Source organism: Paroedura picta, chromosome 5, assembly GCF_049243985.1.
Source record: "Paroedura picta isolate Pp20150507F chromosome 5, Ppicta_v3.0, whole genome shotgun sequence".
Taxonomy (NCBI): Eukaryota; Metazoa; Chordata; class Lepidosauria; order Squamata; family Gekkonidae; genus Paroedura; species Paroedura picta.
Window position 1 is genome coordinate 83,182,725 of NC_135373.1, and position 27,442 is coordinate 83,210,166.

Consider the following 27,442-nt stretch of genomic DNA (forward strand, 5'->3'; position numbering starts at 1 on the left):
CACGGTCTCGGTACCTTTCTTGAATAGATTTGGATTTGACATAATTACACATCACGCTACACCGTGGCCTCTTGACCTGCCTGTTTTTGTCGCCCACCCCCTCCTATCTCCCCCCTTGGTCCTGCATAAAAGGTTTGGTCGTGACTCAATGCGTTTGAAGAAGTGGGCTCTGGTCCACAAAAGCTTAAACGAGAACACAACTTTGTCAGTCTTGAAGGTATCACAAGACTTCTGTTTATTTTTACTGGGCGTGAGGTAATTTGCGCGCGAGGCGAGGGAGACGCGCTTCATCATTAGCGATGTACTGTGGCCACCGTAGGGGCCTGAGCGGTTGCCAAACCGGCCCCTTCCCCCCATTTGGCTCAAAGAGGAAACAAACAGCGCCTCCCCCCCCCCCCCCGGAGCGCGCGCCTGCGCGCTTGCCGCCCTCCGCTCCCTGCCTCGCGGCGCCCCGCACATCTTGCGTTGCCGGGCTCAGCGATACCAGCCCAAACCCCGCCCCTCCGCGCGCTTCCTGGCTCCCAGGAGCCCTCCCACAGGCGCTGGCAGGAGCTGGGGAAGCGCCGCGACGGGCAACGTTTGGGCGACGTCAGTGGGGGCGCGCGGTTCAGACTCCAACTCTTTAAAGCGGCGCGTAAACTGAGATGCTGCCACAGAGAGCAGCGCGCCAGCGGCGTCCCTGCTGCTTCGCAGGGTCCAGGGACAGACGCGCCGGTTTCGTCGTCTGCAGCGCTAAGCCCTCCGCATCTCCCCGAGCTGAGGAAGGAAGGCTCCGCGTCCAGCCAAGAGCCGGCAACGCTTCTCGGCACCCTCCAGCCACCACCCCGGGGGATGACAGCGGCGCCCTCGGCTGTCCAGCAAAGCCACCGCGCCCCCGCCGCCACCCCCGGACCCTGGCACCATGGACACCGCCTCGGCGGCGGTGGCTACCGCCCGCGCGCTGCTTCTCCTCGGTTTGCTCGGGCTGGACGCGGCGCCTGCCAGACGCCAGCGGAGCTGCCCGGCCGCCTGTCACTGTGAGCCCGACGGCATGCTGGTGAGAGTGGACTGTTCGGACCTGGGCCTCACAAGCGTGCCCGCCAACCTCAGCATCTTCACTTCCTACCTGTAAGTTTCGGTGTGCGGGAGGGGCGGGCCAGGAGGAGGTTTAGGGGGTTTATACCCCGCTTTCCACTACCCGAAGGAGTCCCCAAGCAGCTTACAAACACCTTTCCCTTCCTCTCTCCACAACAGACACCCTGTAAGGTAGGTGGGGCTGAGAGAGCTCTGAGACAATTGTGGTTGGCCCAAAGTCACCCAACTGGCTGCATGTGAAGGAGTAGAGAATCAAGCCTGGTTCTCTATATTAGAGGCTGCAGCAGCTCTGAACCACTACACCACACAGCCGTTCCTGGCTCTTCATGGGAAACGCAGGAATTCCATTACAGCTTTCGGTCCTGGCTGGCAGGGATCACCCCAAATTCCTGTTAGCTAAGGATCAAATGAGGTTCCAGGTTGAGTCCCAGATGGCACCTGAGGAGATCTCCTGGGAAATCCAATTGATCCAAGCATTGAAGGGGATAACAAATAAAATAAATGAGCAACCACTTCTAAAACAACTAACGATGGGGGAATTTAGTAACCATAGACAAACACTTCAGGAGTGTATCCCTGAAGTTTGGTTACTTCTTGAGATACTGAGAAAGTTTCCTGCAAAAACTGTAGATATTCCTAGAGCTTAAAGGGTTGTTGTTGGCCCATCAGAAACTTTCATGTCCTAGATCTCCATTATTGCCATTTTATCTACAACATATGAGGGGGAAACAAATAAGCAAGATCAAAGTGTCATGAAATTCAGGAATGTACAGGATAAATTTATGCAATCCAGAAAAATACAGAGACCATTCAATAACTGTGCAAAATGCATTGAAACCTGTGTTTGCTAACATCACTTATAGTTAAATAAAATGTCCAATCCCTGGGATTTAGATTAAAGAAGGGTTGTATCAATGACACAATAATGATCTAACTTTAGAGTGTGGTTCTATAATATTAGCCAAACAGACACTTACCTCTGTCTGCCATATTATGGCAGCCCAGCAGTAGAAAGCTTGGGTCATGATTTTTCTGGTGCAAACATCTCAAATGTGATGCCTGGACACCAACGTGGAACTTTCAATGTACAATGAATTCTTCCATGTCAATTGTAGTCACACATATTTGAACCATCTTCATGAACAATGCCATTAGAATGCAGACTATCCGTGATCCCAACAAAACTGTATGATAGTGCAGTCCTAATCAGAGTTATACCTGGCAGTGACCATTGACTGCAGTAGATTGAGAAAGATGTGAGTCTGATTAGAATGGCACTGTGAATTACCAAATCATTGAAGAACACTGGTGTCCACTCATTTCTTTTGAGGTCTGGGATTCTTTGTATATTTCTACAACATACTTTATGTGATATATATTCGCTGTCTGGAGATGTAGACTGTACAAGTGTGATATCTGGCCACAATAATAAATCACCTGCCTTTCATGTACAAACAGCATACATATGTAAGCAGTGAATTTTGTGAGCCTGGCTATAAAGAAAATACTGTTGAGAAGTATTAAATACCTCTCCGTGTTGGAACATTTTTCTTATAGAACTTTTCACATAAGAATTAATGTATAAAATGTGATTATCTTACAAGCTGGGGAAATATTATCCTTTGTAGATTCTCAGTATTTGTATGCTGTTAACACTGGCTTTATTTTAGTGTGTCTTGTAGCAGTGCTGTGCAAATGGGGATCTCAGTTCAGAGTCAAAACCTTGTTCACTTGGGCTTCTTAGAATGGGAATTGCAGCATGTTTCATAGAAACCGCGTTTGTTTCTTGCATAATGTCATGAGTGTGTTGCTTTCCAAAAAAAAAATTGTTACATCACTTGTTGATCATAAAATGGGATATAAAATATTTATAAACATTGATATGCTATTACCCATTCAGAATAGGTACAATATATTTACACAAATGTGTTATGATATACTAGTAATTAAGCCCGCTGTATGCCGAATACAGCGGGCGCTAGAAACTGACCTTGTCGGGCGGCGGCTCTCTGCCTAAGTAGTGGTCCCCAACCTTTCTGAGGCTGGGGACCGGCACGGGCCGCGCCCGGGCCGCGCCCGCGAGCCGCGCCCGGGCCGCGCCCGCGAGCCGCGCCCGGGCCGCGCCCGCGAGCCGCACCCGCGAGGCGCGCCCGCGAGCCGCGCCCGGGCCGCGCCCGCGAGCCGCGCCCGGGCCGCGCCCGCGAGCCGCGCCCGAGCCGCGCCCGCGAGCCGCGCCCGCACATCGGGCCGCTTGCTGGCAGGGCCGCTGGTGGACTGTTTCTTCCTGGAACCGGGAGCGGCTGCGAGGACGGCGGAGACCATTGTAAGTTGGGGGCGAGGGGGTGGTGCGCGGGGGCTGCGGCCTGCGTGGGTTCCCTCGGGCGTCAGGCCAGGAGCAACTGCGAGCCGCGCTGCGCGCGGCTCGCAGTTGCTGGGGCTGGGAATCAGAGGGAGCAATCGGCAGGCGCTTCGCGCCTGCCGATTGTTCCCTCCGATTGTCTGTCATGAGGAAGGGTCCAATCCGGACCCTTCCTCATCCCGGACACATCCCGCCCCAGAACGCCTTACTCTTTTATTTAGTCCGTGGCGCCCGTGGCGCCACGGGCGGTGTTCAGATTGTTTATAGGATAATTAAAATGAGATAACAACAGAAACTTTGTTGGACCTAATGGCTATTATCTTTACCTTTGATCCTGGGGGCAAGGCTTTGAACTATAGAATTTGATTTAATTTTTAACTGATCTCTATCTAGATACCCGAGAGCAGAAGTCGATAAAATAATGCAGTTGCCAATAAAGACTGGGAAATACAGCAATAGGATTGTTGGAAAAGACAAAGGATGTATCTCTGATCCAGGACAAGATCACTTTGGTTCAACTGTCTAGTATCTATAACATGTTAATATTAAATGTTAGGGTGTTGTAATAAGAAGCACACAATGATTGGAACAAAAAATTTTCTGGTGGCACTTTAAGACCAACAAAGTTTAATCCTGGATATAAGCTTTTGTGTCCGGGCATTCTTCATAATAAATAGCTCTTACTCTGTGAACATGTCTCTGACTTAGTAATGCGTGTCTTAGAAAGGGAGAAAATAAAGACAAATGTAAATAGAAAAATACTGTGTTCCATTAAATAGCTCCCACTTCTGGTATCTCATGGTGAAGTGTAAAAGTAGGTAATTCCACAAAGTTGTCTTAATAAGTACCTTTGTAATGATAAGATGGTGGAAGTATATTATCTTTATTTATTATACTCATACCCTACCTGGCAAACCCCCCACCCCCATTTTTATAATATAGTACAATAATGAATACTTTTTGCATTTTGAGTAGAGAACACTCATTTTCATTGCTCCATAAATCTGATCCATCAACATATTTAGATAATGTCCAACTGATTACAATGGATCACATTCCCAAGGGTGTGAATTCAGGATCACAGATTAGACTTCTGACAGTTTATAACCCATATATCCGCTATACGTGGCAACCTTTATATTAGAGACTTCCTTAAACCCTTTGGTATGGGAGAATTTCTCTCCCACCTCAATGGGGAATGCTGTATTACAATTCTGTGGAATTTTAAGTCTGTCATTTACTCTCACTTATAGTGGTGCAAGATGACAAACAGGTAAGGGTTTTTTTTAAACATAATGCAAAGTGATAAATGTCTGTTAAGCCTTAGCAGTATCATTTTATAAGATACTATTTTATCAAACTGCTAGTAAACTAATATCAATTCATTTTATTGTAAATGAGCACCGATTTGTTTACTGTTTATAAATGTAGTTCAGAATGGGGCGGGGGCATAATTACTAAATGACATTCCATATCACATACTTTGTTTTATTACTGCATTGTTCTCATTCCACTTAGAGAACTATACTGTAAACGAGATGGGCTGAATATGTACTTTTCAATACCTTCCTATTATACTGAAGGTAGAAGATAGGCTATGAAGATTGTTCCAAGTAATTTCTGTCTTAAGGTCCATATGGCAAGGGTTCTTACCTACATTTAAAAATTAGTTGATGCAAGTCTCACTTGGCACTGTATTTGTCTGACCTATTGCAAATGCAAGACATGTCACTTTCTCCTGTACTTGGTGTGCCTTACATCCTAATCCTAAACATGTTGACTTTAGAACTCTTTTACTTGAATATAACACTTGCAATATTTATAGCATATTTATTCAGAAGTTTTACTGAAATGTGTTCCTAAATAAATGTACACATATTTTGGTGTTAATTGCACAAGACTGACAGACCAAAATTGACTTATACGAAAACAGATGAGAGGGAACTCTTGGAAATTATGAATTGCAGCTTTAAATTTAAAAAAGAACCTTGTTTTTAAGTTTTAGCATTGAACATTTGGTGGAATAGCAATTTTCTTATGTTTAGCTGTCTCACTGAATCTTTACAGGATGATGTATTTTTGTTTTCTTACAAAGAATTTGAATGCATAGTTATATGATGGCATAGATTTAGAACACCTGCATTCTGTCATCAATGGCTAAAATATGAGTAATAAGTAAACCTTACAAATTGTGGATGCCAAGTGCTAAAAATATTTTGAAATCTTTTTGAGGATTGATGCTTAAGTATGTGATACTTGTAAATGTTTTCTAGCACTGGCTCAGTCCTGCTATCATCTCAAAATATGGCTGAGGAAACTTAAGTATGTTTTGGTGTGATGCCTCAATTGATAAACCATATTTGTAACTGGCCAACAAACCTGAACTATGGTTTGCCAACCAATTATGGTTTTGTGTCAGTCAGCAAATATAGTTAGGGCTATTGCTCTGCCTGCAAATACTGTTGCATCATGGAAATGGGAGTGATCATGGATCCAATTCACACATTATGGTGTAAAATGGTTGGTTCTGGCCCTCCTTCCCTATATAACAGATGTGACATGCTGGTTCTCAACAATTCTTGTTCTCATAGTGCTCAGTTCTGCTTTCCCCTTCATGCCACTTATCAGAGCAGAAACAGTCTTGAGGTAATATTTGGCCGACTGGGGAAACTTCTGTATTCCAGTCCTAACTGTGTACCACATGTGCAAGAACTGAGTACTTGTAACTCATATCTGACTGTTAGAAGAAGAAGAAGAGTTGGTTCTTATATGCCGCTTTTCTCTGCCCGAAAGAGTCTCAGAGTGGCTTACAGTCGCTTTCCCTTTCCTTTCCCCACAACAGACACCCTGTGAGGTAGGTGAGGCCGTGAGAGCCTTGATATTACTGCTCGGTTGGATCAGCTTTATCAGTGCTGTGGTGAGCCCAAGGTCACCCAGCTGGCTGCACATGGGGGAGTGGGGAATCAAACCTAGCTCACCAGATTAGAAGTCCACACTCTTAACCACTACACCAAGCTGGCTCTCTGTGGCTACACAGAGTAGGGATCCCAGAATGTGCGTGTGGGATCCCAGTAATGTGTGAACTGGTAGCTGAGAGAGTGGGAAATGAAAGCTGCTTCAATTGTCATTTGGATACCCAAACCATAATTTGTTGTGATTGAACCACAGTATAGTCAATAGTTTTAGTTCCAGTCTTCTGTGCTGATGACAGGTAAACACACAGGAATGGTCTTAGCGAGTGTAAGGCCTTGGACAAACATTGGGATCCCCTTTATTCCCCCCACTGCGTACCTCAGTCATCTGTAGGGTCCCCAGGTCCCTCCATCTAAGAGATTTTACTAGTACAATCAAATAGCTTCTATTTAAAAATAAATAAAATATATTATCATTTATGGAATGAATCCTTTCATTTACATTTTCTGCCTCGCATGGACTCATTTTTTGTTCAACTCATGTACGTTGTGGCCGCATTTTGGTTACTAGGTCCTTCCTTCTGGCAACTGGAGGGTGTGTGTGTGTGTGTGTCTGAGTGAGAATTACCAGGAAGCCCAGGCTACATTGCTGGCACCATGGGGATGTCACTTCCAATGTGCAACTGAAGTGGCAATCATTTTGTGACATCAAAACGAGAGCCAGTTTGGTGTAGTGGTTAGGATTGCGGAGTTCTAATCTGGTGAGCCGAGTTCAATTCTGCACTCCCCCATATGCAGCCAGCTGGGTGACCTCGGGCTCGCCACGACACTGATAAAACTGTTCTGACCGAGCAGTGATATCAGGGGTCTCTCAGCCTCACCCACCTCACAGGGTGACTGTTGTGGGGAGAGGAAAGGGAAGGCGACTGTAAGCCACTTTGAGCCTCCTCCGGGTAGAGAAAAGCAGCATATAAAAACCAACTCTTCTTCTTCTTCACAATGATGTTTTGTTTTTTTCATCAAAAACTCTAGGATAAAAACGATTTCTACCATACAGTTTCTTTGCCTAAATAATAGAACATCTCCTTGATGTCACCAACATGATGTCACTTTTGGTATACATGGAAAAGATGTTGCCATATCACCAGCATTGCAGGCTGATCCTCTCTTCTGCTGAGTCCCTCCTCTGACATTCAACGGATTGTCAGTGGGGGTGGGGCCTGGGGCAGGGAGGCTGGCAAACCTTGTCACCTGTGATTTGCTTGCTGTGAGGATCAGCACAATGTGAGAATACAGGAGAGAAAAAGCATATGATGCAGTTGTATGTGCCTTCTCACACAGCTGCAGCCTGGCATACTAGCCAACCAGAGAGTAATAGCTGCTGGCTGCTCAGGATGTGCATGTGTGCTCTCTGCTGGCAGCAAAGAAAGACTGAGTCATAGAATGAGAGGGGGTACCATGTGCCACCCACCTTGCTGACCTTTCACATGCCAGCCAGCTGACAGGCTGGGGCTGTTGGCTGTGAGCAGTTCTGTGCAGTATCCCTTCTTCCTCTGCGTGTCCCCTTGTCTCAGTTGCAGCCTCCCAAGGGCAAACGTGTGGCAGTTGGAGGAGATCATTCTTTCTCTCGCCTATTAAGTTGCTATTGTGGCTGAGGCAACAGCAGAGAGAGCAACCAAGGCAGCTGCATGGCCATTGGGGGGGCCTAGACATATGCCCAGGCCGACCTATAAATATGTTTGCCAGTGCAAATACAAGCATTAAATCATCATCTTCCCCATTCATGTATAAAGCAAGGCTGCTTGATGCACCTCATTTTAATATCAAAAGGCATTCATGGATGAGAAAACTAATGGAGAGGTACCTAAATGAAAATAATAAAAAGAAGAAAATCTAGTCGTGTCTTTTAATTTTAGTTTTTGTTTACAGAGCATGATGTGGCCACAGTTGAATGAATATGACTACCACAAATGCATCAACTGTACAGTTTGTTTTTGATTATATTACAGAATGGAAATATTAAAACATGTCTTTTTGTTGGTAGTTACGCATTTGTATATCAAGCGGCCTTTAATGTTTAAAGTGTAATTGATTCCTATTTACTTTAGGCCTAAAAGCACACACATTGTTCCTGTTGATAAATGTAAATTTTACATGATATCTGACTGAGGACTCTGAATTGGGAGGCTCTTTCTAGTTACATATATGATGTTTTCTTATCAGTGTGCTGTAGGAAAAACTATGATCCAGGATCTGCAAGTGTTTTACATGTGGAATGTCCATTAAAAGCCCTAACAATGTGGTGCTATAAGAAAACCTCACCATTTCTATTCATTAGGTAATGAATGGTGGAATTTAAGTAACTGGTTGAAGACAAGTTGGTGACAAAGTCATAAATATCAGCGTGATTTTTTTTCAGGTTTTTAAGAAAATATTAAATTACTGGAATGGATTGCAGAGTTTATTCTTAAAATTATACAAATAATTCCTGTTTTTATTACACAGAGCATAATTCACTATCTTAAGAGAAGAAACCTTATTGAGATCTTTGCGCTACTTAGTCTTAGAGTAGCCTAATGGACTTTTGTGGAACAGCTAGTCAAGGATAGGTAATTGGCCTGTCTTCCTAACAGATCTGCCTTGTGTTATTTGTTCCTTGCATATCTTTACTGTTAATGAGCTGAAAACTCATGCATATTAAATTGATGCATATGGACATGAAAGTCCTTTTGTCATTGTTCTTACCACCAGTGGCCAGATGTTCATTCTGTTTGAGGGAGCCCTCTACTTGTTATGTTTTGGGGAGAAATCTTCACCTTTTACCTTTTTGATGATCCCTATCATTGTCCATGGGGTTGCGATTGGTCGGACACGACTTTGCACTAACAACAACAACAACAACAACAAATATTTATAGCTGGGACATTTAACAGAAGAGTCAAGCCTTTAGCTTCAAGTGGAAGGAGATAACAAGGTTGTCTATATTCTTTAACTGCCAAAGTATTCCATAATACTGGATTATTATTAGTCTGATGAATGTTTCTTATGTGATTGCAATTGTTATGCTTGTGTATTATCTTGCAAAAGTAAATTCTTGTTCTCTATTAAAACTTTGATATATAAGAATCTTTTAAATTTAAAAAATAATACAAGCTGTTCTATGTAACAAAGATCTGTTTGTAACATACAAAGATAAAGGTAAGTTCAATGGTGTATTCTTATTTAACATAAGTTCAGGCTAGAAAACTCTTCTAGCTGCCTTCCTGCTTTGTTCAGTTTAGACTAGTGCATTGTTGTAATCACTGCATTTTATGGATGAAGTGGTCCCTTTAATTTAAGCCTAGATTATGGTGGATGGATTGGATGATTGCTTTATAAAAATCAGTTTACTTTTTTGATTTTTGTGAAAAACTAGCAATTGGCATTTCTCAAGTTGTTTTTTTAATGTACTGAATTTCCTTTTAATTGTTAAAATACATCTGAAACATTTTTTTATCATACTTGTCACTTTCCCCTACTTGCTAAACATCAATAGTAAAGAATAAATCTATGTGTTGTTTTCATTCAGGGTTTTGTGCCTTTAAGGGGAGGAATTGAAAAGGTACCTACAGGCACAATGTTCCTTTTTGTGGTGACTGCTCTGTGGAAATGATATGCAAGCTGGGGGGGGGGACTCCCTTTAAACTAGTAAAATACAAGGAACTGGCACAGTGAAGGCACCTTCAGTCGGTCTTAGTGTCTGGAGTGCAGAGGACAATTGGACTGACAGAGGGAGCCCAACTCCAGCTGAGAACGCGTGCATGGATGTGACCTTCCCAGTCAACATGCCAGTTGAGATTAGGGTTTCTTCAAGCGTTCCCTTGTTAACTCAGCCTTTTCTCCAGCACAGCTTGCTTTTCAAAAGCTTACAATTAAAATCACAACCCATTTGCCACAGTTCAGAATGTCTTCTGTTTATGTACTCTGTGACACCTCCATCCATTCTTTCTCTGTTTATTACACTAATGCATACTTGAACATAATTTACACTAAAAACCATGGGGTTTACATCCAAGTGAATGTGTAGGGTAGTGTATGGCAGTTTATGCTACCTTGTACTTCGTTCAGTCATAACGTATTTGCCTGCTTTAGAGTCTGGGGCCAATTTTGGTATAACATAACAGAATAGAATGAGTGTAACCAGGAGAACTGAATTTACAGTTTGTTTCCTGAAACACAATAGCACAATGACAATACAATAGCTTCAGAGACAGAGGGCCTGGACTTTAACTCAGCTAGCTCATACAACTGGCCATTCCCTCATCTTCAGTGCACCCCAGTGCTACTTTGGCTAACATATTTTATACACCAATCTAAAATTTATATTGTCGGGGCAGATTGGGGAGCTGAAACATCCCTAGGAAAAATAATTCTACAGTGACCTTCTGTCTTAGTACTCAGTTTTTGAGCTCAACATGGGTTAGGGTTAGGGTTAGGGTTCAGCTGAAGTGGCTAGTATCAGCATCTCCTCAGAAGTAAGCCCTGCTCTAATTAATAAAGCTTACTCCCAGGAAATTGTGCTATACCTGTACTGTTTCTTAATTTAACTGTGTGATGACAAGTTGCACTATTTTGGAGAGAGAAAAGTTCTATCTATATTCACTGTCCCCTCATTCATCATTTTATGAATATCTATCTTGCATTCCCATATCCTCCTCTTTAAAATTGAAAAAACCCAAATGCTTTAGCCTTGGAGAAAAAATATTTAGATCTCTTAACGATTTCTGTTTCCTTTTGTACAATTTTCCAGCTCTATTGTATTATTTTAGAGATGGTACAATAAAACAGTACTCAGCATTCCAAATGTGACCATCATTCACTCTATTTAGTCAATGCAATGAAAACAAAAAATCCTGCTGCCTTGTGAGATTATTGTCATGGATTATTTCCTGTAAAATGGACAGGAAAAAAGAACATGGAAAAAGAAAATGTTTCATCTAAAATATTCACCTCTGGCCTCTGACAATTCCTAATTAACTTCAATAGCCCTAGACAAGAGGCTTCTACTGACATTATCTAAAGTCAGTCAGTCTGTAAAGAACTGCCTTTAGAGACAAGAATAGTTATACAGAAGATGTTTGAACCATTGAATTTCATAATTATATACTGTGAGTTAATTCTACCATAGGTGTCATTTTTTCTTTTGTTGAAATAATCAAAGACCTTGCAAGCTCTTATAATGAATTGCAATGGCAAATTAAATACTTTTTTTCTTGGGGTAAACCCCATTGAATAAAGTGAGACTTAGTTCCAAGTAGACCTGTTTAGGATTATTCTATTATTGTGCAATCCTGAGCAGGTCTTCTCAGACATAACACCCATTTTATGCAGAAGAAGAACAGTTGGTTCTTATATGCCACTTTTCTCTACCAGCGGAGTCTTAAAGCGGCTTAAAGCGCCTTCCCCTTCCTCTCCCCACAACAGACACCCTGTGAGGTTGGTGAGGCTGAGAGAGCCCTGAGATTACTGCTCGGTCAGAACAGCTTTATCAGTGCTGTGGCAAGCCCAAGGACAACCAGCTGACTGCATGTGGGAGAGTGGGGAATCAAACCTGGCTTGCCAGATTAGAAGTCCACACTCATAACCTAACCACTACACCAAGCTGGCTCATTCAGTGGGACTCCCCAGAAAGTGTTTTTACTATTTCAGCGCTAAATACTAAATATGCTTACTAGGGATTAAGCCCTAGTGAAAAAGCATGCTGAGGATTGCACTGTAAATAGTGCTTTTATGCATATGCACACACTCACACTCTTTCTGACCTCTCTGGGCAGCAAAATTTATATCAAGTACTTTTCCTCCAGTTAAGAGTGTGGGAATGACCTGTAGTAGTACCCATGGCAGGTAGCCTGATGAGGCTGCCAGACCCAATGCACAGACTGCAAGACAGGCTTGCTTGGGAGAGAGCTAAACAGTTGTGACCAAAGAAACTGGACAGACCCAGCTGAGCAGGAGTTGGCTGCAGGGGCAGGAGGAAGACAGAAGATAGGGAAAAGTGAGATGAAGAGAGGCAATAAAAAGGAAAGCAGGCTTAAAAGAAAGCAGGCAGTGTAACAAAAACTGTTGGAACTGAAAATGATGAAGAAATGAAGAGGGAGGAACAAGGTCCCAAAAGCAAACTTCAAAATCGGGCTAGATTCATTGAAGCTTGTGCTCGAAAGTCTGAGGGTTGTATGTTCCTATCTAAACTGACCTGTGCCATTGCTTTGGGCCTATCTTCTTTCAGTCAATCCCTGCTAAGTATGTGTAATTTTATTTGATCTGGCCAAAAAGTACGTGAATCAGCCTTGATTTGGGCATGAATCAGACGAATATGATCTGAACTTCCATTTCTCAATATGTTTAAATAGTCTAATCAACCTTGCTCAAATTGCCAAATCATGAATTGCTGTTATTCAGAAATTCCAGCAAGTGGCCATTTAAACTCTAAAGAATCATAGAATCATAGAATTGGAAGGGGTCATACAGGCCATGTAATCCAACCTCCTGCTCAAAGTAGGATCAGCCCAAAGCATCCTAAAGCAAAGGAAAAGAGAAAGGGGGGAAAGTCCTCCCTTTAGACTTTCCCGAGCATTAGGGGAGCTTTTTGAGTTAGAGGCACCAACTTAACCCCCAAGTTGAACTAGGAGGTCCAATTCTAGGGACACCCAAAGAGGGTGCCCCCATCTGACCTCCATTATTTCCTATGATTAGAAAAAAACAGGTGCTCTAGTCTGTTCTCACCATAGGAAATAATGGAGATTGGATGGGTCACCCTCTTTGGACACTCCTAGAACTGGACTCCTGGCCCAATCTTTCTGTAACTTGGGGGTTATTTTGAGGAGAGGCTCCTGCAGCTATGCTGTAAGGTTGGTGCCTCTACCTCAAACCCCACCCCTTAGAGACCGGAAAAGATAGGAGAAAATCCCCATAGACTTGAATGGAGCCATTGGTTTCCATGGCACTGAACTGATTTGGCTGAATCAAAACTACACTATAGGTGATTCATAGAAATCAATTTGATCTGAATTGATTTGGATCACATTGAAAATGGTCTGAATCTTCTTTCCTTTGCACATCACTAATCCCTGCTATTGCCACTGAATTCTCCCTTAAGGAGGTGGACTGTTCTGGTGCAGCAAGAGGAGGGAGAGGAGCAGAAGTATTCCATGAGCGTTGGGGGGGGGGCAGACTCTGGAGTTGTCCAGATGTGTGGGGGAGAATCTTCATCTGCTATCCACCTTCCAGTGCAGCAGCCTCCTGGGAAACTTCCTGGTGAGCAATGATAGCTGTACGGTATTCTTATCTTCAAATATTTGTGAGCACATATTCATAAATGTTTGACTTTTGAGGGTAATGATGCTGCATTCTTCAACTCAAATTATCTTCAGTATGAAAGGAATTGTGCAGCACAACCAAAAATAAGTTTGGACATTCAATAATGTTAACATATATTTATATGCTGAGAAATCAAAGTTGTGGCATCCAGCTGTCAAGACTGCTACAATATCCTTCCATATTTAAATGAACAATACACACATTTTGGTAGCTGTCATGCTAGATATGTGATGTAGACAAATATGCATTATTCACACAAATAAGTACATGAGGTGAAATGTGTTTATACAAAAAAAGCAAGTGTCACTTTTTTGTGTGAATAAACCAAGAGACTATAATTCAACAATGAAAAATTGTATTCTCCAACTATCTCACACTACATGGTTTCTGCTACACTTAAGAAAACCCACAGCGATAGAAATTCAACAGTGAATTTAAGTGGAAATAAGGAATGCAGAATGTATGCTTGATGGATTGCATGCTCTTTTCTGCCTTTTTCCTGGCCAGAACTGACTTTGTGGAACTGGAAATTCTCCTCTACATTTCACATATCACCTCCCTGTACCACTGCTTGACTTTATGCTACTCCAGCTTTTCTCGGAAATTGAAATCTTGGTCCATGCCAGACTAGCTGGCAACTTTACTACACAACTTAAGTTTAGACATGAGTCAGATGTAATGTAAACCCATGGTTTTGACCCCTTTTTCACCTCCCATTTCTCTCACTGTGTGTGTTCGTTTCTGTGCTGTACAAGTGTACAGTTATGGTCTTCTGTAGGGATGGGCATGAACCAGCTCATGAATCTTTCTTTGTGACAAATTATTATTATTGTTGTTGTTGTTGTTGTTAAATTTATTTCCTGCCTCTCCCTATAGGCTCGAGGCGGGTCACCGTAGTCTCAACCCCATTAATATCCCCATTAAAAAACTTTAAAAATTACCAACATGACGGCAGAAAATCCCCAACTAAATAACCCCTACTAAATAACGAAGATAATGGAAGGGAGCGATGTACACTTCTAACTCCCAGGGGCGGGGGTGATGGTCCTGATTCACTGACCCCAGCCTCAACCATAGACCTGGTGGAAGAGCTCCGTTTTATTGGCACAACGGAAAGCTGGCAAATCCCGCAGGGCCTGCAGCTCACCCGGGAGCTCATTCCACCAGGTAGGAGCCAGGACCGAAAAGGCCCTGGCCGTGGTTAAGGCTAGGCGCGCTTCCTTAGGGCCAGGAATGGTCAGTAGGTTCTCGGGCCTGGCAAAAGGTGGAAAAATGCCTGGCTCGCTACTCTCTTGACCTGCGCCTCCATAGTCAGGAAGGCATCGATGGTCACACCCAAGTTCCTAGCTTGGGGCATGATGGTAAGTTGTGCCCCTGCTAGGGTGGGTAGGCACTCTGCCTGTTCCCATCTCCTACCTCCCAGCCACAGGACCTCCATTTTGGAGGGGTTGTCCAGTTCATGGTGATCCATGTGATGGTCACCTCCAGAATAGATTTCTGTAATTCGCTGTACTCAGGCCTGCCCTTCTTCTTGACCAGGACATTGCAGGTGGTGCAAAATGCAACTGCTAGGGTCCTCACAGGAACATCTTGGAGGGCCAATATCCAGCCTGTGCTGAGGCAGCTGCATTGGTTGCCGGTCATGCCCCTGCCGACGCCTCCTCGGCCCTCTGAGGCATTGCCACAGCAACCAGAGCCAGCTGTTTCACATCCATCACGTGGACAGTCAGTGTTGGCTGAAGATTCCTTTGAACAGAGAGCGAAAGGAAGGAGGCTTTGACGACTACCCCTGCTTATCTGGATCCTGACCTCGGCTATTCCTTGACCACTCTTCATCTCACCCCCGACTGTTTGCTTCGGTACATGTAAAACCCCAGACTGGATGCTGACCTTGCGCTTGTGTGGTGACTAAGGCTTGGCTTCGCAGTGATGGCACCTCCTGCTCAGCTGTCACTGGGTGCATCCAGATAGGGCAGCACACGATTCAAGGTTTTGATTTTGACCTTCAAGGCCCTTCACGGACTAGGACCCACATATCTGAGGGACTGTCTGTTGCTCTATGCCCCCCACAGAGCTTTGTTTGTTGGTCGTTCCCAGCCCTAGAGAAGCTTGCCTGGCCTCAACCAGGGCCAGGGCCTGTTCGGTCCTGGCCCATACCTAGTGGCATGAGCTCCCAGAAGAACTGTGGGCCCTGGAGGAACTTTCTGTCTTCTGTAGGGCCTGGAAGATGGAGATCTTCCACCTGGTCTATGGTTGAGTCTGAGTCAAAAATCTAATTGGGGTTCCCCCTGGTGCTAAGCAGCAGTATGCCAGGGTCATCTATGGCAAGGGTTATGACTCTCCTCTCACAATTTCTCATATTAGTTGAATGTGGTTTTGGGGCGATGGATAGTGGATTATACCACCATTTTTTCTTCTTTTTCTTCTTATTATATGTTGTAATTTTAATGCCTTGTCTGATATTTTAATGGGGGTTTATTGTGGGGGTTGATTTCTGGACTATTCATAGCCCGCTACAAGCCAGTTCCGGGAGTGGTGGGAAATAAAAATCCAAAGAAATAAATAAATAAAATGGCCCACAAACTGCAGCCCCGCCATGAATCTCCACAAACTTATAAAGCAGTTCAGTGAGGTTCATAGGTTTGTGGAAATATACTCTCAAATTAGGAGCATTCCCCTCTTTAATTCTTCGGTTCATTTTAGATGTGCCAGTGGAGATTTGAGAGTACAGCCTGGGAAAGGCACTGTTTGGGGAAGGGAGGGATCTCAGCAGGATATAACACCACCCTCTAGAGCAGTCATTTTCTGCACAGAAATTAATCTTGTCTATTCTGGAGACCAATTGTATTACTAGGATATATTCAGGCCTCCCATGGACAGTGGCAACTATGGTTCTGCTCCTCAAAGTTCCACACAATTTTACAGAAGACCATTTTAGTGAAAACTGTGGATTAAAATGAAACAAATCCTAACTGGGGCAGAGCTGGAAAAAGCTGTTCATCCCAACTTCTTCCCATTTTTGAAGACAAGAGAAAAGGTAAGATAAACATTTGGATATTCCACTAGCATTAACTCTGTGTTTTGAGTTTCTCAAGGGAAAATGTTTTTCAAATCATTCAAATAAATGTCAGTCTTGCATACTAGTTGTATTGGCCTTGGGCTCTTGATTTAGTTGGATTTTCTACAATATAGTGACTGTAAAAGATTGTTCCAAAAGTGAATAAAATTAAAATCTATTTTTCCAGAAAACAGCCATATCTTTTCTGTTTACTGTTTTCCTCTAAAATTAATTCCCTGCCCAGTGACCACCCAAGAACATTTTTATAGGGTATAACAAATTATTGTTGGAGGGGTAGTACTTTTATACTAGAAGATATGATAATCTGATGAAGAAAAATAATTATCTTATGTTTTTGGCAGTACATTTCATTATTATGTGAAACATTTTGTTTTCCAGCTACTGAAAGGAATGTTGGTAGCATAGTTCTACAGATTAAATTCTAGTACCATTTTAAAATCCTGTTTAAATATAAGGTCAATTTAGATGATCCTCCATAGGTAACATTTGGGGCTGGTGTTCTCTCTCCTCCCCTCCATTCCATGTTCCATGTTTGACCATTCCTTTTAATACTAACCACAGTTTGCTGAAATGTCCAATTCAGCAAACAATTGTTTGCCTTTTTTCCTCAAAATTGCAGTTGGCAACAAGGTGGGTTCAAGGTGGGTTTCCAGTTTGCTTAATTATTTATTACAAAATTTACATCCAGCCTTTCTGCTTTCATAAGGAACACCAAGATAGCTTGCAGGTAAAATAAGCATTATAAAAACACATCTTTAAAAGTATTTAACTCCACATCATTAAAAATTTGAAACAAAAGCTAATAATATATAAACAAATGTATAGGGCAGGAAAGACAGATCACTGAAGGAACACCAGAAATGTCTGCTGGCAGATGGCGACAGAAGAGGACAGACCTCCTTCCTTGATAAGAGAGAGAGAGTTCCAGAGTTTTGGTGCCATGGCCAACTGGGCCCTCTCCCAGATTAATATTTTTATTATTATTTATTTCTAAACCACCATCCTGAGCTGGCACATATATAGATTATAATAACAGCAATTACAACAATTAAAATAATAATAAAACATTAATACAACAATTAAAAACCTATTAACAAATTGTCAAATTGATTGTCTTTCCATCCAGAAAACTGATTACTGCAGGTAGATCTTCCCAGGTGGGTGTCTATATAGGGGGGTGTCTTTTTTGTTGTGGGGGGGCATAAATGTTTTATAGTCATTGGCCCAAACCAAAGGCTTGGTGGAAGAGCTATGTCCTACAGGCCCTGTGGAACTGTGTCAGTTCTGACAGGTCCCTGATCTCCAGGAGCTCATTCCACCACGTAGGGGCCAAAATGTTGACACCTACCTAATCTCAGAAGGTGAGTCCATAAAGAGAAAGGCCTCAGAAGATGACCATCATAGGTAGGCTTCTAAGCTAGTAGGCTGTCTTTCAGATATACTAGTCCCAATTCCTTTAAATGCTTTCTGGATAAACTCACTACTCGTAGAACACATTTAAATGGACAGCAAGCCCTTTAAATGCCTTTGGCATTCACTTACACCTTGTAAAACGCATTTAAATGGACTATTTCCTTTAACTGCCAGGTTTTTCCTCCATTTTCCTACACAAACTGGAAAAAATTACCAGGTTCGTTTGTGTGTGTGTGTGTGTGTGTGTGTGTGTTTTACGCACACCCCTAATTGGGATATCCCATAGTAAAAGCTCTTGCTGGGAAAGCTAGGAACCTTGACTAATTTCCAGCAGTGCTGACTTCATAAACTTTTATTTCAAGCTTTTAAATTTGACTGAACTTTAAGGGTAATGACTTCATGCTGGTATCTTGAATTGTGGGGTATGCAAATACTTCCTCATATGTCAAAACTGTAGTGTAAAAATGTGCATTATCAAAATATGAGGAACAAAACTGTATATAACATTCTGCATGAGACCTCTTATGTGCTTTTGAAATAACACTGTTAACGTTTTCTGAAATGTTTCCTTTAAAATTGCATGCTATTCCTCTGATACACATTATAGGCTCTGCCATTACATTTTTGATAGCCAATGCCAACAGAGCTGGCAGTACATGGCAGAGAAATAAATAGTACAATTCAGAGCTGTAGATGTGTTAACAGGAAAAACTGCTAGTTGATCAATTTCTTCTAACATGACTGGTAGTTTTGACTGGTAGTACAAACTGTTATTAGTTGTTCCTCCCCCAAACCTCCTTCAGACTTCTTTGGAATCAGGATTTGGAAAAGCCAGGAAAAAAGAAAGAAAAAGAAAAAGAATGAAAAAAATCAGTCTGTCTGAAAAGACTACATAAAAAGCTTGTGAGCAAAAGGTCTTAAGTAGATATTATTGGTGTAACAAACAACATTTTTGTCCCTTTATTAGATTTATTTTTCTTCTGAAAACTGCAGTGACTATGGTATAGACTGTGAAAAAGGGCTGGCAGAGTTGTATTCTTTGATTCCTAATTAACACCTTTAGTCTCAAAAGAAAACTAACAGAAATACCATAAAATGTTGCAGCTGCATTGTTATTCCGCTCGGCTGGTTTGTTAAAAGTTGGCTGGGCATTGGCAGCTGCATTAAAGGCAAAACTCAATGGATGTTTTGTATTGTGGCCACTGAAGTGAAAGAAGGCAACATTTTATTTAAAATGGACAGCTGCAAGGTGACATTTAAATGGATCTTAATATAAGTTCTACTTTTAATATATAGTAATTGACATTAAATAAAGGAACAGCATAACATGTTCATTACAACACAGATTTTAGGAAAACTTTTCATGCAGAATAAGACATTTTTAGGAACTTCATGTGTGGAAAATGTTAAGAGTGAAACAAATTAAATTTTAAGAACTGCTTTGGGAAGTACCCAACAAAGTGAACTTTAGAATACTGTATTTATGTTTCTGATGTAAAAGACTTTCCCCCCTGTTGTCAGTATTAATAGTGTCCCATTCTATAAGTAGATTTTTTTCTCAATTGATTTTAGGACATCATACTATACTTGACTTCTTTTTTCCTTAACCAGAGCAATGAAATAAAGGAAACATTTTAACTCTGGTCAGATGACGTACACACACATTCAGAAAATGCAATTAGGGAAATATGTAAATCTAGAAGTTTCATCGAATGCTTGCTAAGGGTTCCCAGTACTTTTTTTTTTTTTGCACAAAGAGTGAACTAAAGAACTTCAGTGGCTGTGTAGGAACCATTGTTCCAATCTCAGTGCTTATTAGAAACCAAGTCCAGGCTGGCCGTGGGAAATACCTACATATTTGACATAGGCACTACTTTAAGAAGGGGGTAGAATAAAACGTATGGAGATTTTACTGTTGCATTCTAATCAGCCATGATCTGTCATATATACTTTGATCAAAAAGATTAACTAATTTTCCTATTGTTTGGATAAAAGTAATTAGCAAGCCAGTACTTCACTTTCATGTTTTTGAAAAGGGTATAGAACACGTGAAGGGAGAGCAAAAATTGTAATTATGAGAGCAAAGCACTAGTTTTTGGCTCATCACTGAACATTGTTCATTCAGTGTAGGATGCTCACATACTACGGTCCCTTGCTAAACACAGTATTGTAAATTATGATATATGATGTAATCAAACAAGACCTCAGGAGGGCAATTCATTACTACATGTTTTAGTGAATGTAACGAATTTCCTGTCTAGAATGAAAATGAAATAATATTTTTCAGGGACCAAACATTCTGTTTCATTTTCTTAAAATTAGTTTACAGTTATATCATTAGCTTATGCCAAATTGTTGAATGTATGAATCAAGTATAGTTGGTATTTATTTTATAAACACATTTGTTCCATATCATTTATTTATGACATTTTTCTTTGAAAGTCTTGTGATGGAATTAAATAAAAAGACATTTGTGGTGAAGATGGGAGTTTTACTCAAACAAATTTCACTTTATTATTCCTAGTAATAATAATGTTTCCTAATAGGTCATCTTGTTGACTATTTTCATTTTATTATTTCTGTATTTAGCAATCTAGTTATTTCATTCAGCTAAACAGAGAATGACTAAAGTTGCTTGTAGAGAGTGTGTGGATTACAGAAAAGGATAGGGAATAGAACTCTTGGTATCAGGGTTAGGGTCAACTGACATCCCAGTATAACATGAGAACATAAGACCCCTGCTGTATCATACCAGTGCACCGTCCAGTCCAGCACCTTTGTCACACACAGTCGAGGTGCAAAATCAGGTACAGAGGCCAGGATCTTCCCCGAATGTTGTCTTCTGGAACCTCCCTTTAGTCACCATGGCTAGTAGCCATGGATAGACCTATCCTCCATGAATCTATGTAATCTTTAAAACTCGGTGCTGTGGCTATCACACCCTCTGACAGCAAATTCCACATTTTAATAACTCGCTGTATAAAGAAGTATTTCCATTTGTGTGTCCTGAATCTACCCATCAGCTCTCGACTTCTACTATTTTGGGAGAGGAAGGAGAAATTCTCCTTGTCAAATATCTGTATACCCAATGCATAATTCTGTAAACCTCTATCATGTCCCCCATTAGTCATCTGTTATCTAAACTGAAAGTCCCAGTCTCTTCAACCTTCAGCGTTTCCTTATAGCAAAGGTACTCCATATGATGACCAGAACTGAACACAGCATTCCAAGTGAGGTTGTACCACAGATCTGATGATGATGATTAGCCATTCAGTCGAGTCTGACTCTTGGCGATCCTATGGCTCAGCTGTCGCCATGATGTTTAATTTTGCACTGCTTCTTTTAGTTTTGTAATGTTCTGGCCAGTTTCTGTTTTGATTGTATCTAGCCACTGTGTTCTTTGTCAGCCTGGTTTTCCTTTATCACTGACTAATCCTGGCATAATTGCTTTCTCCATTGAATTGGATCACATGAAATGGCCAAAGTTAGTTGGCCTACCAGTGATATATTGGGCTTTATGTACTGTATTATCTATAGATACTACAGATCCATATAAAGATCTATACAGATCTATAAAGGACTATTATAATATTGATCATTTTATTTTCAATCCCTTTCCTAATAATCCTGAACACAGTTTGCATTTTTCACTGCTGCAACACACTGAGTTGACATTTTCACTGAGTTATCTACTACGATCCCAACATTTTTTTCCCCTCTCAGCTTCAGCAAGTTCATATCCCAATAGCCTGTACTTGAAGTTGGGGTTTTTTTGTTCCAATGCGCATCACCGTACACTTATCAAAATAGAACTTCATTTGCCACATTGTTGCACACTCACCCAATATGTGAAGATCCTTCTGAAATTCTTCACAGTAATTCTTGGCTTTCACCATTCTGAATAATTTTGTGTCATGTACAAACTTGACCATTACACTAATCATCCCTAGTTCTAAATCAGTTATGAATAAATTAATAGTACCAACCCTAATATTGATCCTTTTGGGACCCCATTGCTTACTGTCTTCTAACTTTCTGTTAGAACTGTCTATTTATTCCTGCACTGTGCTTCCTGTCATTTAACCAATTTTTAATCCATAATCCCATGATGGCTAAATTTACTCAGGAGACTTTGGTGAGGGACCTTATAAAAAGACTTTTGGAAGTCATAATATCTACTGGGTCACTGTTGTCCACATACTTAGTCACTTTTTCAAATAACTTAACTGAATTTGGTTAAGTTCAGTCAGTCCTCCAAACCATGATTTGAAGGATTAGAGACAAGTCATTTAATCTTTCCCCTTTCAGGGGCTTTCAGTTTTCAGTTTGGCATTAACAATAGTTTGTTGTATATGAATTGTCTTGAATATGGTTTGTGTTTGCCTTCCAAATTAGAATTGGAAGTCCTGGATTGTAGTCATTTTCTAAATCTGGTTTGAAGCGAAAACATAAACCATCCTTTGCCAGTTTTGACACCATGGGAAAGCTATGCAGTAAACTGCAGATTTAAAAGTCAAATTGTGCATGAGAACAGAGGGGAAATGCTGGCTTTTGCTTCTCCAAACCATGGTTTAGAGGTTTCTATCTCAATTAGCACTCAGAGTATTTTCATATGTACTATCCTTAACATTTACCTTATCATGTTAGTCTGCAAACTCAATGTAGCTTCATGCTTTTTGTTGTCATATTCATGATTGATATTCCTTCCCCATTCATTTTCTTCCGTAATGAAACTCAAAGCAACTTACAAACAATTCTCAGGATATCTCAGTGTAGGGCATAGGCCAGACTCATAATTACTCAGCTTCTCCAAGGTTGCTGCATGATATGCCTTCATACTAACACCTGGACTTCCTTATGTTGGCCCATCAAATCTTCAGATGTTACTGTAAAAATCTTTCAATATCTGTGATTTACTGTATAGTCCAAAGCCAAGTTACACCCTTCTAAGTTAGACAGGAGGTCTGCTTCTAGCTATGTACATTTTTCCTTCTCTGCTGTAAGTAAATAATAATTCCTAAAATATAAACAAAATAAAGACAAACTATATCAAAAATTAACTTTCTACAGTTGTTTTAATTACACTAGGTGTGATAGCTAAGATGTTAAAGGTGATCTAGGAACAATAAATAAAAAGTAATGCTTTATTTATTTCATCAAATAAATTACCTTGATTATTCTTTTATTAACATTACTGTTGAATTAGAAGTTACCATTCCTTTTTATAAAACATGGCAACATAATTGTACAACTGTCAGTGTCAGGTTCCTGAATTCAAACTGAGTATACTTGATAAAAATGATAAGCCATGACCAATAGACAAATAGATTTCAATAATTCACTAAAGAATGTCTCTACCAAGCCTTTGTGACAAACGTCTTGTTTGCAAGACAAATGCAGAGTTGAAATAACAACCCATGAATACCACTGGTGAAATGGCTATGTACACAAGGTGAATGCTAAAGCTTTTCCTCCTGAATGGACCTTTTAATCTAGGCATTATCTAAACTCTGAAAAAGCCCTCAGTGGCCTTACATACAGATTAATGGGAAAAGCTGAGACCCAGAGCTGAGCTATTTGCAGAAAAAGTTTTAAAGATTTACTGATGGTTGACAAATGCCATTTAAGTTTCAAAGCCATCAATAGCCTATTGAAAAAAGGTTTAAAAGGAAGCCCTCCCACTATAGAAGAAGATGACTTTAAAAGATCTCAGTGGTAGCTCCTTTCCCCCTGCCCCTTTCAAATCCTTCACTGGCTTCCTTCACCATTTGGATCCCTGAAACGCGTGGCCTTGGAAAACAGAAGGGTAAGTCTCCTTTTAGAGACATTTGTATATAGCTGATTGTATCAATCTGCCATTGTGCAACCATAAGAACTGAATAGAACTGTTTCCAGAAAAGTCTCTGGGATCATGCTCAGCCTTTCAACAGCCTTTCTGCTAACAGTTTTTTAATGGGGGAGTTGGGAGTATCAGAGTAACCTTTGTTAAGAATTTTGTTCAGTTGGAAGCACAAGTCTGTGGAGCTCATGGTTGCCTCCTTAAATGTATTTAGTACATTCTCATTCTGCCCTTCCTCCTAGGAGCTCAGGGTGGCATACATTGTTCTAGTTCTACAATTTATCCTCACAGCAACCTTGTGAATCATGTACATCTAGTTCTGAGTACAAATAAGAAATGGATAACTGAGCCACATATAACTGTAAGCATTCCTGACCCCTATAAAGAGAAAGGATTTTGAACAGGTAATTCCTTGTGCATGCCATTGATTGCAGTGGGCTTGAGCAGGAAATGGCCTTTGGAGTTTGCACTAAGGTTGCCATAACATTGCTCTTCATTCTTGTCACTACAGCTTTTCAGTATCCCCCTCTAAAAAGTCAATTCATAAAAAATATCCTGTTATTGGCTGTATTCTAGCGGGCTTTAAGCAGTGTGACATCCGTTGTAGACAATATTCCTGTTGAACTAGATAGACCTGTAATGTGTTTGAGGTCATATACAACTGGATGTTAGTGGGCAGCTTCATGAGTTTCTGTGAAAGTACTTTAAAGGATAAAGCATATGCTACTTAGAAGCCCTGATGCTTGAAGAAAATCTGAAAGTCAAACACAATTTCAGATAGAGGTGAGGAAATGTAAATACATTATATTCTACTAATGACTGTGGCGAGACTGAGCACCATTGCTGGTTTCTCGTAGCAGCTTTCCTATAAAGCTGCATCAAGCCAATGGAGATAGTATTAGGATTCCTTAAAGTTCTACTGTTTTATATGGAAGGTAGAATATAGTAGCTGCTTTTGTTTTTAAAACCAAACCTGCTGATGGAGTCTCTGCTTACTGTCAGGGATATGGGTGTGAAAAACACACTTGGAGGGGCAATCAGTGGTTCAAACTGAGAGGCAGAAAAACACAAGGGTATTTATTTATTAGATTAGATATTTAGATCGTCCTTCTGGCAAGCCAGCTGATGGCACAATGTATCAGGACCTTGGACAGAACATTGTGGGGTAGGGGGTCTGGAGGCAAAGTTAGAGCTAACAAGGAAACCTAAGCCATCAAGAAAGAAGTCTGGAGTATTATTCTGGCAATGTTCAGAAACTACTGAGGCCAGAAATACTGCTATATGAAGACAGAGGATCTTGGCCCCAATTTATTGGAGATCGTCATTGAGTTAAAGCATTGTCTTTGGACCCTTGCATCTCCTGAGATGTGCACTGCTATTAATATTGGGCATTCTGCTCACCCACTGGGACCAGTATGGTGTTAAACAACATTATGCCAGAAGCCGTTTCTGAGAAGGAGTTGTATCTGTGAATGACAGCAGGACGACGTTCCTGGGGTTCTTTTATCTTATCATTAGGGTCTTGGGTGGGGGGGGGGGAGGCCTAGCCAAAGCATCCTGAAATAATTAAGTGATAGGGTTTCTGCTAATGATAATGGTGAATTTTAGAGTTTGCCAGTCAGTCATAAACTAAGTTTGCCCTCATTTTGAAATTCCCAATCTGAAATGAATTTGGTGCCTGTTATGTATCCAACCCTTCCTGCTGCCCTAACTGCAGCTACCTCTTCCTTTGAACAGTCAGATTTGCCAATCAACAGAAGCAGTGGCTATAAAAACTAGTTACATGGATAGCATGAAGTACTTTATCTTCTCCCCTTTCCAATTCTTCACAGGTCCTATCTTGTCTCTATGCAACTATGTCTCCATCCTTTATAGGTACATGGACAAGTTTATAAAATAAAATAGCCGCTGTATACACCAGGTGTTATCTGGTATGATTCAGAATTAGAAGAAACAGCCTGGGTACATGTAAATGATTAGGGGTGCATTTAGAAATTCCAGCAGCCTGAATAACCCAGTATAGATCATCAGAATGTGGAAGCTAAATAGGGACAGCCACAGTTAGTACTTGGATGGCTGATTCCACATGGGCGCAAAAGGCTGGGAGGGCAATCATATGACAGTGGTGCTAATCCCCACCACATGACATTGCTGCCAGGGCAGGTCTCTCCCAGGCCCAGCACATGTTAGCCCACTGTAGCCCCACCTTAAGGAAATACAGATGTTTTCCATGTTCCCTCAGGCTCTCCAAGGGTCAATGGGGCCTAACCCAGCAAAGGCCCATGTGGACACAGAAAAGCCGGACTTGGAAGGCCCAGCTCCTCCCTGTCTTAAGGAGGCCTGTAGGGGACAAGAATGCCCAACTTGGCTCTGTGGTGCTTTGTGGCACTTCAGGGCCAATTTGGGGGGGGGGGGTTGCAGGAAGGTGGGATTGCATTTTCACATAATCCCACCTTCCTGCAACCCACCCACCTCCTGCTGCTGCCACTGAACTGAACTGTTCCACCATGGCTGTGTCCATCAGGATGCATAAATCTGAGGTGGACTGGGTCCACCACCAAAATGTATCCCCCATGGGGTCACAGAAATCAGCAGAGTATCCAGCTCTGCCTCAGTGCACACCAGTGGCCCTGAGTGGTTCTGGCTGGGGTTGCTGCATGGAGGAAAGCAGTGGCATACTGTTCCACAAGGATGCCTGTGGATGGGGTTACCATGAATCTTTTATGAGTCTGTGGCACTTTTAAAAATCCATCCAGCTGTTCAATATCTCTCCCAAGATTCTCATGGACTTGAGTATGCTAATTTCCTTTTTTTTAACCCCTCTTCAGCTGGTAGGCATCAGTCCCCCATATCTTCTAGGGCATATATGATTCCCATAAGGCTGTTTTAAAGTTTCCACTCACCTGTCTAGTTAATTTATAAAGACATATTTTCTGGGTGCCTAGTGAGCCCCCTGGCTCCTGTGCCTTGTGTGTGGGTGGCCTGTCATTGCAGCTTTCACCATCCACACAGAGGTCAATTAGTTTACTATTAAGCATTGGAATGCTTACCCTAGGCTGATGTACATATTTCTTGATTTCATATATAAATATACATGTTTGCAGACTGGACACTGATTTCTCAGGTGTCCTAGATTCAAGAATAAATTTGTTTTTGTCAAAGTATACACTGTCATGTTTGAATAATTGTGCGTTCACAGCATCAATCTGTTATTTCACATTAGAATCAGTCCTATTGATAGTATGTCTCTTGAGTTATAAAGTATTCACTGAAACCCACAACTTATTTTCTGCATGTTCTGTCATCACCATCAAGGCTTTTTCTTATTGTCTATTAATATAGAATTAATTCAGTTGATGGGGTTTAATTTACTTTGTTTGTATACTTTTGCCAAAGAAAATCTTTTTGTT

At 41.4% G+C, this 27,442-nt stretch overlaps 1 protein-coding gene across 1 annotated transcript in view; it reads left to right on the forward strand.

Annotated features, from left to right (window-relative positions):
• Positions 1–549: 549 nt before the first annotated feature.
• LGR5 (leucine rich repeat containing G protein-coupled receptor 5) overlaps positions 550–27,442 on the forward strand; it is a 96,766-nt gene continuing 69,873 nt past the window's right edge. Inside the window, exon 1 of the mRNA XM_077338818.1 lies at positions 550–1,107. Coding sequence (XP_077194933.1) covers positions 902–1,107 — 206 coding nt within the window. The 5' untranslated portion in view covers positions 550–901. The remainder of the gene's footprint in view (positions 1,108–27,442) is intronic.